Source organism: Orcinus orca, chromosome 8 (genome assembly GCF_937001465.1).
Source record: "Orcinus orca chromosome 8, mOrcOrc1.1, whole genome shotgun sequence".
Lineage (NCBI taxonomy): Eukaryota > Metazoa > Chordata > Mammalia > Artiodactyla > Delphinidae > Orcinus > Orcinus orca.
The window spans coordinates 69,698,958-69,717,741 of NC_064566.1; the positions used below are offsets into that span (position 1 = coordinate 69,698,958).

Sequence of the window (18,784 nt, forward strand, 5' to 3'; positions counted from 1 at the left end):
AGCTAACATCATACTCAGTTGTGAAAAGCTGAAAGCATTTCCTCTAAGATCAGGAACAAGACAATGATGCCCACTCTCACCACTTTTATTCAATAAAGTATTGGAAGTCCTAGCCACAGCAATCAGAGAAGAAAAAGAAATAAAAGGCATTCAAATTGGAAAGGAAGAAGTCAAAATGTCATTGTTTGCAGATGGCATGATACTATACTTAGAAAATCCTAAAGACATTACCAGAAAACTACTAGAGCTCATCAATGAATTCAGTAAAGTTGCAGAATATAAAATGAATATATAGAAATCTGTTGTATTTATACACACTAACAATGCATTATAAGAAAAAGAAATCAAGGAAACAATCTCACTTACCATCACATCAAAAATAATAAAATACCTAGGAATGAACCTACCCCAGGAGGTAAAGGACCTGTACCCAGAAAACTATGACGCTGGTGAAAGAAATTGAAGACAACAAAAACAGATGGAAAGATGTGTTCTTGGATAGTAAGAATCAATATGTTAAAATGACCATTCTACTCAAGGCAATCTACAGATTCAATGCAATTCCTATAAAAATACCAAGGGTATTTTTCACAGAACTAGAACAAATAATTTTATTATTTTTTCTTTTATTCCAGTTTAATCACATTAAAAAATTAATTTTTATTAGAGTATAGCTGATTTATAATGTGTTAGTTTCTGCTGTACAGCAAAGTGAATAAATTATACATATATCCACTATTTTTAGATTCCATTCTCATATAGGTCATTACAGAGTATTGAGTAGAGTTCCTTGCGCTACACAGTACGTTTTTATTAGTTATCTATTTTATTTATAGTAGTGTGTATACGTCAATCCCAATCTCCCAATTTATCCCTTCCTCCCTTTCCACCTTGGTAACCATAAGTTTGTTTTCTACATCTGTGACTCTATTTCTGTTTTGTAAATAGGTTCATTTGTACCATTTTTTTAGATTCCACATATAAGCGAAATCATATATTTGTCTTTGTCTGACATACTTCACTCAGTATGACAATATCTAGTTCCATCCATGTCACTGCAAATGGCATTATTTCCTTCTGTTTTATGGATGAGTAATAGTCTATTGTATATATGTACCACATCTTCTTTATCTATTCACCTGTCAATGGACATTTAAGTTGTTTCCATGACCTCGCTGTTGTAAATAGTGCTGCAATGAACTTTGGGGTGCATGTATCTTATAGTGGCTGTACCAATTTACATTTCCACCAACAGTGTAGGAGGGTTCCCTTTTCTTCACACCCTCTCCAGCATTTATTATTGGTAGATTTTTTTGATGATGGCCATTCTGACCAGTGTGAGGTGATATCTCATTGTAGTTTTTATTTGCATTTCTCCAATAATTAGTGATGTTGAGCATAGAACAAATAATTTTAAAATTTATATGGGAACACAAAAGACCCCAAATCTCAAGAAAGAACAGAACTGGAGGATTTATGCTCCCTGACATCAGACAATATACAAAGCTATAGGAATCAAAACAGTTTGGTACTGGCACATAAACAGACACATAGATCCACAGAAGAGAGTAGTGAGCCCAGAAATGCACCCACGCACTTATGGTCAATTACTCTATGACAAAGGGGGCAAGAGTATACAACGGAGAGAAGACAGTCTCTTCAATAAGTGGTTCTGGGAAAACTGGAAAGCTACATGTAAAGGAATGAAATTAGAACATTCTATAACACCATATATGAAAATAAAATTAAGATAGATTAAAGATCTAAATGTAAGACTGGATACAATGAAACTCCTAGAGAAAAACATTCGCAGAACACTCTTTGACATAAATCCCAACAATAGTTTTTTGGATCTGCCTCCTAAATTAAAGGAAATAAAAGCTAAACTAAACAAATTGGATCCAACTAAATGTAAAAGCTTTTGCACAGCAAAGGAAATCATCAATAAAATGGAAAGACAACCTACTGAATGGGAGAAAATATTTGCAAATGATATGCCTGATAAGGGATTAATAGCCAACATATATAAACAGCTTTTACAACTCAAAATCAAAGAAGCAAACAACCTGATTAAAAATGGGCAGAAGAACTGAGTAGACACTTTTCCAACGAGGAAATGCAGATGGCCAACAGGCACGTGAAAAGATGTTCAATGTTGCTAGTCATCTGAGAAATGCAAATCAAAACCACAATGAGATATCACCTCACACCTGTCAGAACACCTATTATCAAAAAGAACACAAATAGCAAATGTTGGCGAGGATGTGGAGAAAAGGAAACCCTCCTACACAGTTGGTGGGAATGTAAATTGGTACAGCCACTGTGGAAAACAGTATGGAAGTGTCTCAAAAACCTAAAAATAGAACTACCATATGACCCAGCTATTCCACTCCTGGGTATATATATATCCAAACAAACAAACAAAAAAACCCCAAACCACTAATTCGAAAAGATACATTCAGGACTTCCCTGGTGGTCCAGTGGTTAAGACTCTGCACTTCCAATGCGGGGGCCCAGCTTCGATCCCTGGAAGGGTAACTAAGATCCTGCACGCCACATGGCGTAGTCAAAAAATTTAAAAAAAGAAAGAAAAGAAAAGATACATGCACTCCAATGTTCATAGCAACATTATTTACAATTGCCAAGATATGGAAGCAACCTAAGTGTCCATGAAGAGATGAAATGGATAAAGACATGGTATATATATATATATATAGGAGGAAATAAAACTCAGTCATAAAAAGGAATGAAATTCTGCCATTTGCTACTATGTGGATGGTCCTAGAGAGTATTATGCTTACTGAAATAAGTCAGACAGAGAAATACAAATACTGTATGTTTCACTTATATGTGGAATCTAAAAAGTAAAACAAATGAATGTATATAACAAAATAGAAACAGACTCAGACATAGAGAATAAACTAGGGGTTACCAGTGGGGAGAGGGAAGGGTGAAGGGGCAAGATAAGGCTATGGGATTAAGAGAAAATAACTACTATGAATAAAATAAATAAGCTATAAGGATATATTGTACAACACAGGGAAATATTGCCATTATTTTGTAATAACTTTAAATGTAGTATAATGTATAAAAATATTGAATCACTATGTTGTACACCTAAAGCTAGTATAATATTGTAAATCAAATATACTTCAATAAAAATTTTCTTCAGTGTTTAAAGCAAGCACGGCGAGATAACAGGCCTTGTCTTAGGACCAAGCATAACATCTGATTATTGGGAAACAATAAACAAATGTTTATTAAACATTATGGGAAAAATTATGGGAAACATTATGGGAAAATAATGAAATAGCACTTTCCCTCTCTCCCAAGGAAGTCCAAAAACAGTTCAAGGTTCCAAGTGATGCACAGCACCAGCTCAGACTCCTGTGGTCCTGGATGTTCTGTTCCAACAGAGTCCCCTCTTGGACCAATGGAAAGCATGGAATAGTGCACCTTCAATATCATCTTCTATGAAAAATTTTGTTATAACTGAATACAAAATGTAGTTCCTACCTCTCTAGTAGCCAATAGAAAAGGTAAACTCAACTATAAATTAGGAAACATAATAATTCCTTAGTGGAGAAGCTAGGTTGCAAAAGAAATTTATCATGAGAGGCCTGTATATAGAAAACAAAAAACAATATAATGGACCATGTCAAATCCAGTCCCATCCTGGTTTGGCAATTTGAAATACATTTGTATATTTTGAACATGTAGAATATGTCATTTTTCAAGCAAAATTCAAGGAAAATTACATGTTTTACCTTAAATTTCACATTAATTATAAATTAAATTTTGTCTCCAGTCTTGCTTGCATGAGTGGGAGAAAGAAAGCTGGCAACAATACCAAAGAGAAAATGCCTTATATAGCATACAATTCTTTGCATTGCTCGTATTATATAGTCTATATTCAACGCTGTTTGTTGAATGTCTGAATGAATGTTCCAGAAAGAGAGGCTTTTTGGGGGTGTTGGGGGCACGCTGTTTGGCTTGTGGGATCTTAGTTCCCTGACCCAGGCCCTCAGGCCCTTGGCAGTGAGAGCACCGAGTCCTAACCAGTGGACCACAAGCGAATTCCCGGGAAAGAGAGGCTTTAAACTAGAGCTCCAAGGCAACCGAGGATTCTCTACCAGCCAGCCAAGGACTAAATTATTAGCATCACAATCTACAATGATATCTCTTTAACATTCAACAGACAAGACTTAGTTTATTTGCAAGAGCATTATCAAAGATTTTTTTCAGAAAATGTGATATTCTTCTCAGCAGCCCCAGGGCTTCTTGGAATTTCTACTAATAATTCCAGATATTTGAGTAAAATTACCAAGCACCCCTAATTCTGCAGATAAAGAAACAAAAAGTAATTTTATTTGACAATGAGATTGTAACAGATCATTCATGTACATGATGAATGGGCATTAGAAGGAGTGGGAGTGGGAATATCTCTCTAAGGGCCACCAAGCATGAGACATAATTAGGTGCAGTCACCCTTCAGTGCTATTCAATCACGGCATTCATCCGCCAGAGTGGGAATGTGGTTTCTCAATTCTTCTCAAGGCACTGCTCCAGGTAACCACTATTGATGGATTGAGGTTGATGTAAAAGAGAAAAACAATTTGCATTTCTGGAGATACAAAATGTTTTCATATCTAAGTGATCATTATTCAAAGTTCTGTCAGTTATTTTATTGGGGAACGGAAATCAAAGTTATCATAAGGCCAAATTATTTACTCAAGGGCCAACCTCTTATAACTTAGTGTCCCTTCCCCCCACCCCAAAATCCCTCTCCACTGACTAGACATGCAAGTATAATGTCAATCAACTGCAATTTTTTCAAATGATGCAAGATCCATGAAATCAGTGAAGAGATGTGTGATAACTTCTAGAATCAAATGCAAAGCCATTTGCAAATGAGGATCTGACAAAATTAAATAAATAACTGAGGAAAAGACACTTAACAAGGGAGATGACAGGATAAGAACCTCAAAAGAAAATGATTTTCATATCAAGACCTTTAAAAAAGACTTCGAGAAAATTAACGAAGTCTGTAAATATTTTTGCAAGGATGATACTCTTTATAATCTGCAAACCTAAAATGTGAAATGAAGGATATCATATTATACTATCAAACAATTTTGTCAGAAAAAATTACTCCAGAAAACAACCTGGTTTATTTCTTATTGATTCTTAGAATTAAAGCCCTGTGTATACATTATTAAATAGAACAGATTCACAGTTTTAGCGTATTTTCATTATTCATTGTTAATTTCAGTCTCCATTTAAGTTTGATTCACCACGTGACTTTTCCCCAGGACTATTTATTCTCTGATAATAAGGATCTTCTGTAAATAGTTTGAACTTGAACACCACTGCCCCTACACACACTGATAATCTTTCACTAAGATGACGTGTTTTCAGTACATCTACAGAATTATAGTGGGCTCTGCTATCTTTTCCTTCCATTTAGCTATTAACGGCTATATGTATGGCAACCAGCCAGGCCTAACCATGTGCAAAAAGGATAGAGTTTCCTGGCATATGATTGGAATGGGCACCGACACTGACATGCATGGAGTTTACTTTCAAGGGAACACCATCCACCTACGAGGGACTCACCGCGACTCCCTGGCCCTGTTTCCCCATGTCTCCACAACAGCATTCATGCAGCCGGACCATGCAGGTAAACTGAGGGCCAGCTCAGGTGATCAAATTCCTATCTTCAGGCATATACTCTTTTTTTTTTTAACGTCTTTATTGGAGTATAATTTCTTTACAATGGTGTGTTAGTTTCTGCTTTATAACAAAGTGAATCAGCTATTACATATACATATATCCCCATATCCCCTCTCTCTTGTGTCTCCCTCCCACCCTCCCTATCCCACCCCTCTAGGTGGTCACAGAGCACCGAGCTGATCTCCCTGTGCTATGCAGCTGCTTCCCACCCCTCTAGGTGGTCACAGAGCACTGAGCTGATCTCCCTGTGCTATGCAGCTGCTTCCCACTAGCTATCATTTTACATTTGGTAGTGTATATATAAGTCCATACCACTCTCTCACTTTGTCCCAGCTTACCCTTCCCCCTCCCCCAGAAGAAATTGTTTGAATTAGGGCGCTTCTGGGTGTACAGAAAGAGGTATAGTCCTGATTAGAATCAGAGAATCCTGACTATTTTATTTCAAATATATAGTGTAAAGGACAAAGGAAAGGTGTCTAAAATAACATCCACAAAGCAGAAGTGGGAGTACTCCAAATGAGTACTCCAAATGAAGCCCATCTCGCTTCACAAATCCTAGAAGAATGCTCTTGATTTATATCCATGAGCAATTCAGGCCAAGAAAGAGGAATTTTTGTTGTTGTTCTCTTTAAGCACAAACATCATTTTAGTTACTGCTCTGAAGCATCAACCAGGCATGAGCAGCCCAGTGGTTGCTTCCAGGTTATGGACATGAACTTGTCTGCCTTCTTTAGTGACTGATGGTGGTCTCTTGATGAGTCCCAGATGGGGACTTCCCTATTTTCATTCTCTGGGGCACCCAGAAAGCAAGCTGCATTGGGTCTTAAGTTCATGGAGAGCCCATTGAAATACCAGTACCTGTCCCTTCTCTTAGTGATTCCCAAGCTAATTATATAACGGGGGCATTTTAATAAAAGATATAGAACAATATATGGCAGCATATGCTGTCTCATGAAAAATAACAATAGCAAGTGCTACGGGTGTTCAACATGTTTCTCCAACCCGACTTTTTCATTAGTCTTAAGAAGAAACCAATATTCTACCCAAGATGAGTACTTGCCAGCTCTGTCTCCTTTATGAATGGGTATTTACTCCTTTACTGCACACTAGAACTGCAGTTTAGATGCCTCTCCGTGTCACTGGTTAAGAACTTGAGGTTTGAGCTTCAAAACTTTTGCCTAAGAACTGTCTCAGAGTAGGAGCTGCATAATCCTTGCCTTGTAAACTTCTAGTATTCAACATTTCTATATTAATACAATTGATCAATTATGAATCATCCCAAGGGACGCCTTGGGAACAATGATCTTTTTTTTAATGCACTCTTCAAGACCAAAGAGGGAAGAGGAGGAAAACAGCCAAATAGGTTTAACCCGTAGAAAGAGGCATTCAAAACTAGAGATGGCTGGAATAATTTTAGGGTTTTGGCTACTTACTCATGTGCCCTACAGGCTTCTAAAGAGCTACATGACGATGTTTTCCAGTTTATATTTGGTGGTGAGTATAAATCGGTTATTGCTGAAAAGCTTAGTTATTTCACCAATTCCTGTCCCATATCTCTAAGCCAAAAGGAGTGCCCAAAACATGGGTAGAGGAGCCTGTCAGTTGCAAGTCAAACGTTTTCTCTTTGAATCTTTTTTTTTTAAACCACTTTATTGATGTATGAATGATACACAGAAAGCTGTATATTTAATATATGTAAATTGATGAGTTTGGAGAGAAGTATGCATCTGTGAAAACATCACCACAATCAAGGCCTTAAGCTCCTCTTTGTTCTTAGAGAAGATATTTCCTCATCTGTTGAAGGAATGATGAACACATCAATAATGAGCTGCCTGGAGACCCACATAGGCAGAGGAAGCTCTCGCCATGTCTGTCTTCCGAGGTATCTTCTCTCTGGTTTTATAGAGACCCTTCCTCATGACGGTCACCACGGGGTGCTAGGGTACCCCATGAACCAGTGGTTTGGGCTCATCCTGAAGGGGTAACTTGTCAGTATTTAGACATGTGTAGCATGATAGAAGCTATCTCTGTGCTTTGTAGGTAGTTAACGAGACCCGCACTCTCACTCACCTCTGAGAACAGTCTACTAGAGGAAGGGAAGATTTAGTGATCCAGTAATTTCACTGAAAGTTGATACTTTCCAATAATTTGGTTTTATATGATTTTATGGTGAATTCAGTTAAGATATGTGTACCTGATGCCAAGGCATCTAGAAAATTCAGCTTAAAAATTATATTGTTCTCAGTCAGACATGAGTGTTGGTTTTTCTCTTCATCTGGCATCACGTAGACTTACCATTGGAAACAAGACCATCCTCTGCTCAAGGGCTTAATGAAGAAATACATTTGGTTTTAATTATAATACCTTACTTGTGTATTGTACTTTACAGCTTATGAACACCTTTAGGGCAAAAGTCATGACTTCAGCAACGTGACCTAATTTGAATTTTGTCTAGAATATTCATCTTACGGATAATGAGTTCCTTTTAAACTGGGTGGGGCGAAGATAATCATCACCTATCAGTGATTTTCTAGGAGTGACCATCTTCTAATAGGTGTGTACAATAGGGAAGACCCAGAGAAATCATCTGTTGGCAACGACTTTGCAAGTTTTATTTGTCCATGACAAATGAATTTCAGATGGTATTTTTTCCCCATAAGTAAATATATTCAGAGTAATTTATTCCCCTTGGTGTCTGATTTTTAAATACTATATAAAGATGATATTTTAAAAATCCACCTTATCAGTCATTTTGAAATAAATTACATAGGTTTGCTAGCAAACCAAAATCAAATTCTCGAGCATCGCACACAACGCCAAGCTATTTCTCTTCCAGGCATCTTCAGGGTGTTTTGCTCCACCCTGTACCACTTCCAGAGAGGCATGAATCAAATATATGAGGTCAGTAGCTGCGGCAACAAGGACCCTTCTGAACAGCCGTACGGGATGATAAGAACATTTTACATCGCCGCTGAAGAGGTAGAATGGGATTATGCCCCTAACAAAAACTGGGAGTTCGAAAAGCAGCACTCGGACGGAGGATGGGAAAGGTACCACAGGCGAAGCCGCCGCGGAGTCTCTCGGGTGGGGTCTCACATGCTCCGTGGACGTTTGTCAAATGTGGAAACTAAAAATGCCCTGGTTTTGTCTGCCCAGTTCTGGCAGACAAGAGATTTTATTCAGGGGCACGAAAGCTTAGGGAAACTGCCCTCTGCGTCCCGGGAAAGGGTCTGAAGTCATTTTAAGGGCGCTCCCGCGGCGGGCTCCGTCCACATCCGCTGGCTAGTTTCAAGGGTGGCTGTCGAACCAGCGAATGTGGCTTTGAGTGAGCGTCTGGACTGAAAGGGTTTAGGCAAAGAGGCCCATCTCACAGTGATCCTGGGAGGACAAAAGGATGCAGAGGGAGGCAGAGATGGTGCGTAGATCTGGGGTGAGAGGATGGGCAGCTGTAGATTGAGGACCGCGGGGGCCGTTGGCCGAGCGCTGACCGTGGGGGACAACCAGGGAGCACGTAGGAGGCATTGGCAGAGATCCCCGAGTTGAGACAGGAAAAGCAGTTCTCTTTGGATGACCTGGTACCCAGAAAGTCCGCCAGACTGACCCTCCTGGGCAGGACTGTCGGCCAATGCTAAGCACCAATGAATGAGCGGAGGCAATGAGATGCTGGGGTAACACCCAGGCATTGGTTTTTTTTTTTTTTTTTTCGGTACGCGGGCCTCTCACTGTTGTGGCCTCTCCCATTGCGGAGCACAGGCTCCGGACGCGCAGACTCAGCGGCCATGGCTCACGGGCCCAGCCGCTCCGCGGCACGTGGGATCTTCCCGGACCGGGACACGAACCCGTGTCCCCTGCATCGGCAGGCGGACTCTCAACCACTGCGCCACCAGGGAAGCCCGGCATTGGTATTTTTAAAAGCTCCCCAAATAATTCGAATAGCAGATTCTAGATTAAGAACCACAGCACGGGGCTTCCCTGGTGGCGCAGTGGTTGGGAATCTACCTGCCAATGCAACGGACATGAGTTCGAGCCCTGGTCCGGGAAGATCCCACATGCCGCGGAGCAACTAAGCCCGTGCGCCACAACTACTGAGCCTGCACTCTAGAGCCTGCAAGCCACCACTACTGAAGCCCATGCGCCTAGAGCCCGTGCTCTGCAACAAGAGAAGTCACCGCACCGCAACAAACAGTAGCCCCCGCTCACCACAACTAGCGAAGGCCCGCGCGCAGCAACGAAGACCCAACACAGCCAAAAATTTTAAAAATAAATAAATTTAAAAAAAGAAAGAAAACGGGCGTATCATGCCAGATACCCAAGGGTTAAGGGGCATAGCCCAAGACCCCTTCCCTCACCTGGCTGCAAGCCCCCTGCAGGCTGATGAGCCCTTGGTCTCTACTGCCCTGAGCCCACCAGGGCCGCCGGGTAGAGCCAAGGAGGAAAGGAATAGAAGCATCTCAGGCACAGACCTGCAGACCTTTCCCCCAAAGTTAACACCCTCTGCTTGGGTATCACTGTCCCATATACGGACGAGGAGACTCGGCCCAGTTAAGTGGTCCAACTAGTCACTGGCAGAGTTGGAGTTGAGCATAGACCTTTTGAAGGACAAATCCTGTTCTCAATACAAGCTGACTTTCACACCCTTCTTCCTCTTTGATATTTATTATCACACTTCCCTTGCCCTCCCCTCCCCAGCCCTCGAACTAATCCTCTGTGGTTATGTCCCCCCACCAACTCTCCCACACCCAGCTGTTCCGAGTATTAACCTGTTTTGTTTTTCTTACTTGGCCGGTTTTGAGGGTTCAGGCTAATGCAAAGAATGTAATGGTGCCACCTTATGGACAAATGGAGAAACACAATGACTCTCCATTTTTAAAAGATTTGCCTCAAGGACAGGACGGTTTAAAATTCATTCAATGATTCACCAACCCAGTTTGCTGAACCAGACACCCCTCCTGCTAAACCAGTGCCGCCAATACAAGTTAAAGACTGATACTGCAGTAGAAAATGAAATGAATATTAATTTTGCTTTTTATAAAATGATTATTTCATTAACAGGCTGCCATCACTGAAGAAATCATCGTATAATAATTTTGTCACGTGTACAATCTTAGCCCATGAGTGTGTAAGAAATTTATTTTCTTGAAACTCAGTGTAATTTCTGTTCTCAGCCCCATCCCTCCGGGCTGGCAGGAAGAGCTAGCTTTGGTCTTCTGAGATTGTCTCCCAAGCTGCATAGAGAGATAGACAGAGGGTGCTGAGTGTGTCTGCACCCTGCCCCTGCCACTGTGGATTGCGCCCATAAATAAATAAAAACAAAGTGAGATGAGCGCATTTTCACCTATTAAAAATACAACAGATCTGTAGATAAAAGTGCAGGACAGAAATGAAATGCCAAGTCATCCCAGTGGCAATCTGTGGCACCCCTGTAGATCAGAGCCCAGGAACGAATGCCCCTCTGCACCCCAGTTGCTATGCCTCTGCCGTTTGACCCAAGGCCATATCATAGGACACCTCTAGTTTTCAGACTACCCCTCAGTATGTGTTTTCCCTGAGACATTTATTGTCCTGGTCAGCACAGACCCTCTGCTTCAACTTGGAACCTGGAAGTCTTTCCCAGAAAGGCAACAAATGGGACCATTGGCACAATGCCAGGGTCTGTGCAATGAGAAGGAGTTTGAAAATAGAGAGTAGGTTGCTATAGAGAAATAAAGTTATACCTAGCACTCCTGAGCTTGTGGACTGATATGCGTGTAATTTAACTAACCTGGGATTCCAGACAAGACTCGCCATCTACCTAGAGTCTGTCATACAGAGTGAAATAAGTCAGAAAGAGAGAAACAAATACCGTGTGCTAATGCACATATGGAATCTACAATAACAGTACTGATGAACCCAGGGACAGGGCAGGAATAAAGACGTGGACGTAGAAAACGGACTTAAGGACACGGGGGGGGAAGGGGAAGTTGGGACGAAGTGAGAGAGTGGCATGGACATATATACGCTCCCAAATGTAAAATAGATAGCTAGTGGGAAGCAGCCGCATAGCACAGGGAGATCAGCTCGGTGCTTTGTGACCGCCTAGAGGGGCGGGATAGGGAGGGTGGGAGGGAGATGCAAGAGGGAGCGGTTATGGGGCTATATGTATACATATAGCTGATTCACTTTGTTGTACAACAGAAACTAACACAACATTGTAAAGCAATTATAGTCCAATAAAGATATATATATATATAAAAGACTCGCCATCTATTGAGCACCCCCCATGAGCGAGGCATTTTACTAGGCCTTTTACAAACCCTATCTGATATGACCCTCGCCACACACTTGACCCATCCCATCAGCTCTGGCCCAGCATAATCATGTGACATCCTAGTGAGATGATAGAGCAAGCGCTTATGTGTTTCTTAATAGGTGTCTGACACAGACACAGCTTTACGGGTCTTAACTTATATGATCCTCACACCAGTCCTGGGAGGTAGATGAATTATCATCACGTCATTTTGCAGAGAAGGGAAGCTGGAAAACAGCAGAGGTGGCTCGAGAGTCTGTGCTTGTCGCCACCACACGTTACTAGGACTCCTGGAAAAATAAAAGTAGGAGAAAAATTCTCTTCTCTTGGAAAGCACACAGTGGTGGGTAGAAGATATACATGCATTTGTTAACTACCTACTGTGTGCTAGGCATTGTGCAAAGTGCTGAGAAGGGCACACAAGGTCCTTTTCATACAGAATTCATGGTCCATGGGGCAGACACTAGAACAAGCACACTGAGTCATGCAGTCACTGTGGGGAGGGAAGCCCCATCTTGGGGGAAAGGCGGGGAGAGGGTAGGTGATCAGGGAAAGCTTCTGGGAAGAAGTAGTCTTTGAGCTGGGACACGAAGAGAGGGTCAGTTGAAGAGGTGGAAGTGTGCTCTCAGCACAGGAAGGCAGCAAGTGGGTGCCTGGAGGAGTGGAGGGCACGTGGAGCTCAAGAGAGTGAATGTTTAGAATGGCATGAGCATAGGGCATGCGGGGGGCAATGATAGGAAACCAGGTTTGGGAGGTTGGCAGAGGCAGATAGGGAAAGGGTATGAGAGCTAAATTGAGGAGTCTGCCAGTGGGAAGCCTTAAAAAGCTTTTCCACAAGGACCGACCAACATGTTCAAATTTGTGGCTTAGGATCACTCTGCCTGCAATGTGGAGCAGCGGTCCCCAACCTTTTCGGCACTAAGGACCGGTTTCGTGGAAGATCATTTTTCCACGGAAGGGGGAAGGCGGGTGGATAGTTCAGGCAGTAACGCAAGCGATGGGGAGCGATGGGGAGCGGCAGATGAAGCTTCGCTTGCTCGCCTGCCGCTCACCTCCTGCTCTGTGGCCCGGTTCCTAACAGGTCGCGGACCAGTACCGTACCGGTCTGTGGCCCAGGGGTTGGGGACCCCTGGAGTAGAAAATAGAGAGAGGAAAGGAGCACTGGAGGCAGAGAACATGGTTAGGAACGATTCCAGTTAATACAGGTACGTGATTAGATTAGGTAGGTGGCTTAGAGTGTCGGCAGTTTAATAGTAGGGAAATGGAAGGATATGAGACACACTATATTTGGAGATAAAGTCCATAGATTTGTTTCTATCTTCTGTGATGATCTAGCTTGGTGCTAGATAAAATATATAGTTGATCCTCATTATTTGCAGATTCCATGTGTGTGAATTTGCCTACTCGCTGAAATTTATCTGTAACCCCCAAGTCAATTCTTGTGGTGCTTTTGTGGTCACTTGCAGATATGAATAAAGCAGTAAAAAATGTATGTCCCTTGATGTTCACATTCCCAGCAGAGGTCAAACCAACAATGCATCCTTCTGCCTTCTTGTTTCAGCTCTCCTACAGAAACAAGTGTCCTCTTGGTCATCTATTTAGTGCCACTTTTTTTTTCTTCTTTGTGCTTTTTGTTGGTGATTTAGCTGTTTAAAATGGCTCCCCCAGCTTGGGGCTGAAGTGCTGTCTAGGGTCCCTTAGCACGGGAAGGCTGTGATGTGCCCTAACAGAGTAAATACAGGTGCTAGATAAGCTTCATTCAGGCATGAGTCATAGTACTATTGGCCATGAGTTCAGTATTTATGGATCAGCAATATCTATTGCATAAGATGTCTTTAAACAGAAACACACATCAAACAATGTTATATATTGATCTGTTGATGAAAATATTGTGACCCGAGGTTCAAAGGAACCTAACCCGGTGTTTCCCCTAGGAAAAATGGTTCAGTATTTGTTCATTCAGTGTTTGGGGTGACTCTCTAGAATGTAACTACTGTGAATAACAAGAATCAACTGTATCTCTATTTAGGGAGTTCCCTGATGGTCCAGTGATTAGGACTCTGCACTCTCACAGTTGGGGTCCAGGTTCAATCCCTGATCAGGCAACTAAGATCCTGCAAGCCGTGCAACGTGGCCAAAATATATGTATCTATTTGTATGTCTATGCACAATACACAACCCACAGACTTTCTTGAGCTCTTTAAAATGGAAAAGCATAACAAGGTACAGAATGAGACATATAAAATCTGGAGGAATGCAGGGTGGTAGAATGTGTGTGTATGTGCATGGGTGAGCATGTGTGTGAGGTTAGTTAGTTCCAAGAAGAGACGTGCAACCTCAAAGGGCTCTTATGAGTCTCTAACTAAAGCTGGTCAGGGATTGAGTGCCAGTAGGGCTTTAGAGCAATGGTTCCCAAGAGTGGACCATAGTCCAGTGCCGGACTGCCTACATCTGAGCACCCAGAGATGCTTTCAAATGCAGAATCCTGGTCCCACTCCCCGAGAGCCTGGTGCAAAAAACCAGCTCCCCACAGAGATCCTGATTGCTGCCAAATTTGGGAAGCACTGCTCCAGTGCACCCCCGAATCATGCAGAAGCACTCAAGGATTTTCTTACCCTCTAACAACTTTAATTCCTGTTGCTTCTGATTTGCAGACATGGAGATATATTTATGAACCACACTGAAAACTGGATTGGCTCTCAGTACAAGAAAGTGGTTTACAGGGAATACACCAATGGAGAATTTGTGGAGATCAAAGCCCAACCGCCACAAGAGGAACACTTGGCACTCATGGGTATGGCACAGATCACAGCCGTGCACTGCCAGCACACACACACACACACACACACACACACACACGTCTGGTTAGACTTCTGCCCAAGAAGAGATGGAAGGAACAGAGCAGCCTGACTGCATTCATGCAAGTAGGACAACTTCCTGCTCTCCCGTTATCAGGGAGTGTGCTGCATGCTCGGCTCATACAAACAGTAGCCGTAAGAAGACTACCAGATGATGCGCAAACAGGAATTCATATCATCAGGGCAGTCTAACCAGTACCTGTTGCCCTGAAGTTCCTTTGCCACCCCTCTGCTGAGCCAGGAAATTTTCATCTGAAACAAGCTGATGCCTCAGAACAGCAGGCAGAGTGTTTGCATAACTTCACCAAAGTTCTCAATCATCCATGCACAGCGCCTTACCAACACACCATGAAAATCATTCTGACAAAAGAGGAACCCCTTACTTAAGAGAGGTGCTTGGGTGAATGGCCTAGATTCAGTTCCAGGGGCCCTAACTCCTGGCCTTCTCAGAACCGACTCTGCCTGTCTGATGCCCTGGGCTGCCTGACCTGGAGATCGGATAAGCTCTTCCTGCTAACCTTCCCCACTTTTCTTCACCTGAGCATCACCAAACCTGACTCCATTACGAAGATGCCATCTTAAAGCAGAGGGCTAATCTAGAGGACTTTTAGAAATCCGTCTCCATTTTTAAAAGTACAAGGCAACTTATATAAATAGTAAGGCTGTAATGTGTTTTATTATTAAAATAAGGCACCACGAGGTTACTAGATTCATAAATTATGAGACAGCCCGTCCATCTTCACCATCTATTAACATCAGCTCCCAAGCTTGTTTGTCATACCAAATGAGTAATCTCCCACGGGAACATTCCTTCTTTTGAGCCCTGTGTGTGGACAGATCTCTGAAGAAAGGGTGCTGATCTTGCGGAGGCGGCTGGGCTGCACCCCCACCCCCCAAGAGCCCCGGTTTGGTTTGCTCAGTAAAATGACACAAACCAGCGACTTCATCAGAGGCAAGCCCAGCAGCACTTCAGCCAGTGGAGCGGGAGGCCCATCTATTCATTTTCTGCAGCTCAGGGAGAGGTCTGCATTCCTGAAGCTGCAAAGGGCACGGGACAGGCCCGCCTCTGGTCATTACTGTTCCCTGTGACCCACCAGGCGGTAAATCAGAAAGCATCTGCTCCCTCTCACCAATCCAGCAAGGCATGTGCAACTTACGTGGTCGTGTATACATAAATAGTGATCTTAACATATGTATGCACATGCCCCATCTGTAACTCTACCCCAAACTACTGCTTAAAAACATGCCTAGATTTTTCTTTTCTAGATTTATCATTAAAAGGGTGCTTTTCAGACACTTTCTGATTCATACTAAATATTTCTTCTGAAGACAATAATAGTCCAACAAATTTTAGATTTATTTAGGCCTTTCATCAGTAAGGTTATCCCTTGGTATCCACAGGGGATTTGTTCCAGGACCTCCATGGGTACCCAGATGCTCAAGTCTCTTATATTAAATGGCTTAGTGCTGTCGGCCCTCCGTATTCATGGACTCTGCATCCACTCATACGGACAGCCAACTACATTTCTCAGAAGAGCAATTAAAACCATGGTTTGAACCAGTGAAGAATGGATGGGTGTGCTCTGACTCTCAACCGTGGTGTATCTCCCTGTGAATGTAGAATGCAAATACATATTGAGAACCACTGAGATTGGGTCTGATGTGCTTCCAAGATGGAAGTCTGTTTCCACCTCTCTCAAGCAATGCCTTGTGCAGACCCCTTTGTGTATGATACTTTGTCAGTGTGGCTGAGCAAACTAGGTTTGTGGCACATTCTGAGCACCAAGAGGCACCTGTCATAGGTGAGGGTCATCCCACAGTAACGTGGGTGCAGGCCTCTTCAGAGATGTGTGGACCTATTTCCACTGGCACTCAGGCTGGTTGCTTGTAACAGAAATGTGTACACGTGAGGTGCTGAAGAGCACATGTCTCATGCAGGTATCCAAATACTGAGAAACAGCATTGGACATTTGGACATGCATTAGTGAAATCACTGTATTGGTCATACATCAATACATATGTTTTAATTTTGTTATCTTAGAAATCCCTTTTATACCCATCATTTCATTGCATCCTCACTATTATATCCATTAACCAGATAATGAGTAGTTTTAGGCTTACCAAAGGTTACACACAGAGGGATTACAACTGAAAGTCACCATATCCTACATCATTAGTATGCATGGAATTATATATATAAAATATATATATATTTTAATTTAAAAATTTTTAATTGACATTATATTTTCATAGTCATTTGGTTTCCAATCCCTTAATGATAACAAAACGGGCACTTGTTTCTGAAATAAAAACAAACAAACAAACAAAAAAAGTCACCATGTCCTGTGGCTATAGCTTTTCCTGGAGAGTATGTCTCAGCAATATAAAAGTTTAAGCATTTATTGAGTATTTACTGTGCTTCAATCCTTACTGTAACCCTCTGAGAAAGGTGTTATTAAACTCATGTTACAGATAAGGAAGTTGACTCAGGTCACTTAACTTACTCAAGACCTCTCCAATAAGTAGGTAAAGGAGGCAGGATTTGAACCCAGGCTGGTGCAATCGCCAAACATGACGTGATATTTAATGCTATCAATATCTCCCTCTAGAGGAAATACACAATAACGGTGCTAACCTTCGTTTATTTTGTCAAATACTACCTACATGTAAATTACACCAATGTTGAAAAGAGCAACGACAATGCACACAGGTCTGTGTTTTGCCTTTAGGCCCAATGATTCATGCTGAGGTGGGCGACTCCATCCTGATCATATTTATGAACAAGGCCAATCGGCCCTACTCCATCTCAGCCCACGGAGTGGAGGACATGGAGAGTGGGAAGGGACTCCCAGTGCCTGTCACAAAGCCAGGTAACTTACCCCACAGATCTGCTCCATCCTGATGAATACTGCAGACTCAACTCTTCTCTGATCTTTTCTGAACTCTGAAGGGTTTTGGAGAGCTCACTGTAATGTCAATGTGTTCCAACCATTACTCCAATATGAAATCACCATTCATCCAATGACCAAGTGCTTATGGAGTTCCTACAGCTCCATTAGGAACCTTAAAGGGTATTAAGACATAACAGCTAACACATATTCAGTGTTAACATTGTGCCAGCTTTTACATTTAAAACAAAAAATTTTAAACTCATTTATCCTTAAAATAAGCCAGGGAGGTAGACACTAACATATTTTATTTAACCTGATACCATCAATTGTAATGGCCATGATTACTTTATCTGTTACTAAAGAAAGAAAAGAAAAAACATGCTGCCAATTAAACTTTAACATGCCACTGATTGAAAGATGCATCCTGACATCAGATGTGCTAAATTGTGAAAAATGTGCATCCTGTAATTGATGAAGTATGGTAGTTATGCCCATTTAACAGGTGACTGAAGCAAAGAGGAGTAAAGAACTTAACCACATCAGACGTTAGTAATAACGGAACTCAGTTTGTTTGACTTCAGGACCTGAGCTCTTAACCACACATTTCTCTCAAGATGTTTAAAATGAGTTTGATAGAAAAAAAGATGAATCATTTCAGCAAGAGTGCAGATTATGCAAGATGAAATTCTAAGTGGTGAAGAATTTCAAGAATATATCTGAGAGTGTTGATAAAATTTCAGAGAAGGAAAACCCGTGAAGACTGATTGTCTAATTAGGAACAATTAGGGAAGGCTTTATAAAGGAGATAGAACTCCAGCTGGCTTTTAAAAGATGCATTGAAGGGAGAGAAGAGCTCACAATTTAAGGAGCTTCCATAATATTTACACAGTTAAAGTGTGCTTGTGATAAATGTCAAGAGCCCCTGTGACCTTCAGTTATGAAATTGATAGCAACCATAGGTATAATTACAGGGGAGTTATATTCCATTTTACCTCTGATGAATACATAATAGCATT

The 18,784-nt window shown here is 41.8% G+C and overlaps 1 protein-coding gene across 1 annotated transcript in view; it reads left to right on the plus strand.

Moving 5' to 3' along the window:
* The window catches only part of HEPHL1 (hephaestin like 1), a 93,205-nt gene that overhangs the window by 59,037 nt on the left and 15,384 nt on the right, over positions 1-18,784 (plus strand). Inside the window, 4 exon segments of the mRNA XM_033420360.2 lie at positions 5,468-5,680; positions 8,570-8,783; positions 14,674-14,813; positions 17,607-17,747. Coding sequence (XP_033276251.2) covers positions 5,468-5,680; positions 8,570-8,783; positions 14,674-14,813; positions 17,607-17,747 — 708 coding nt within the window.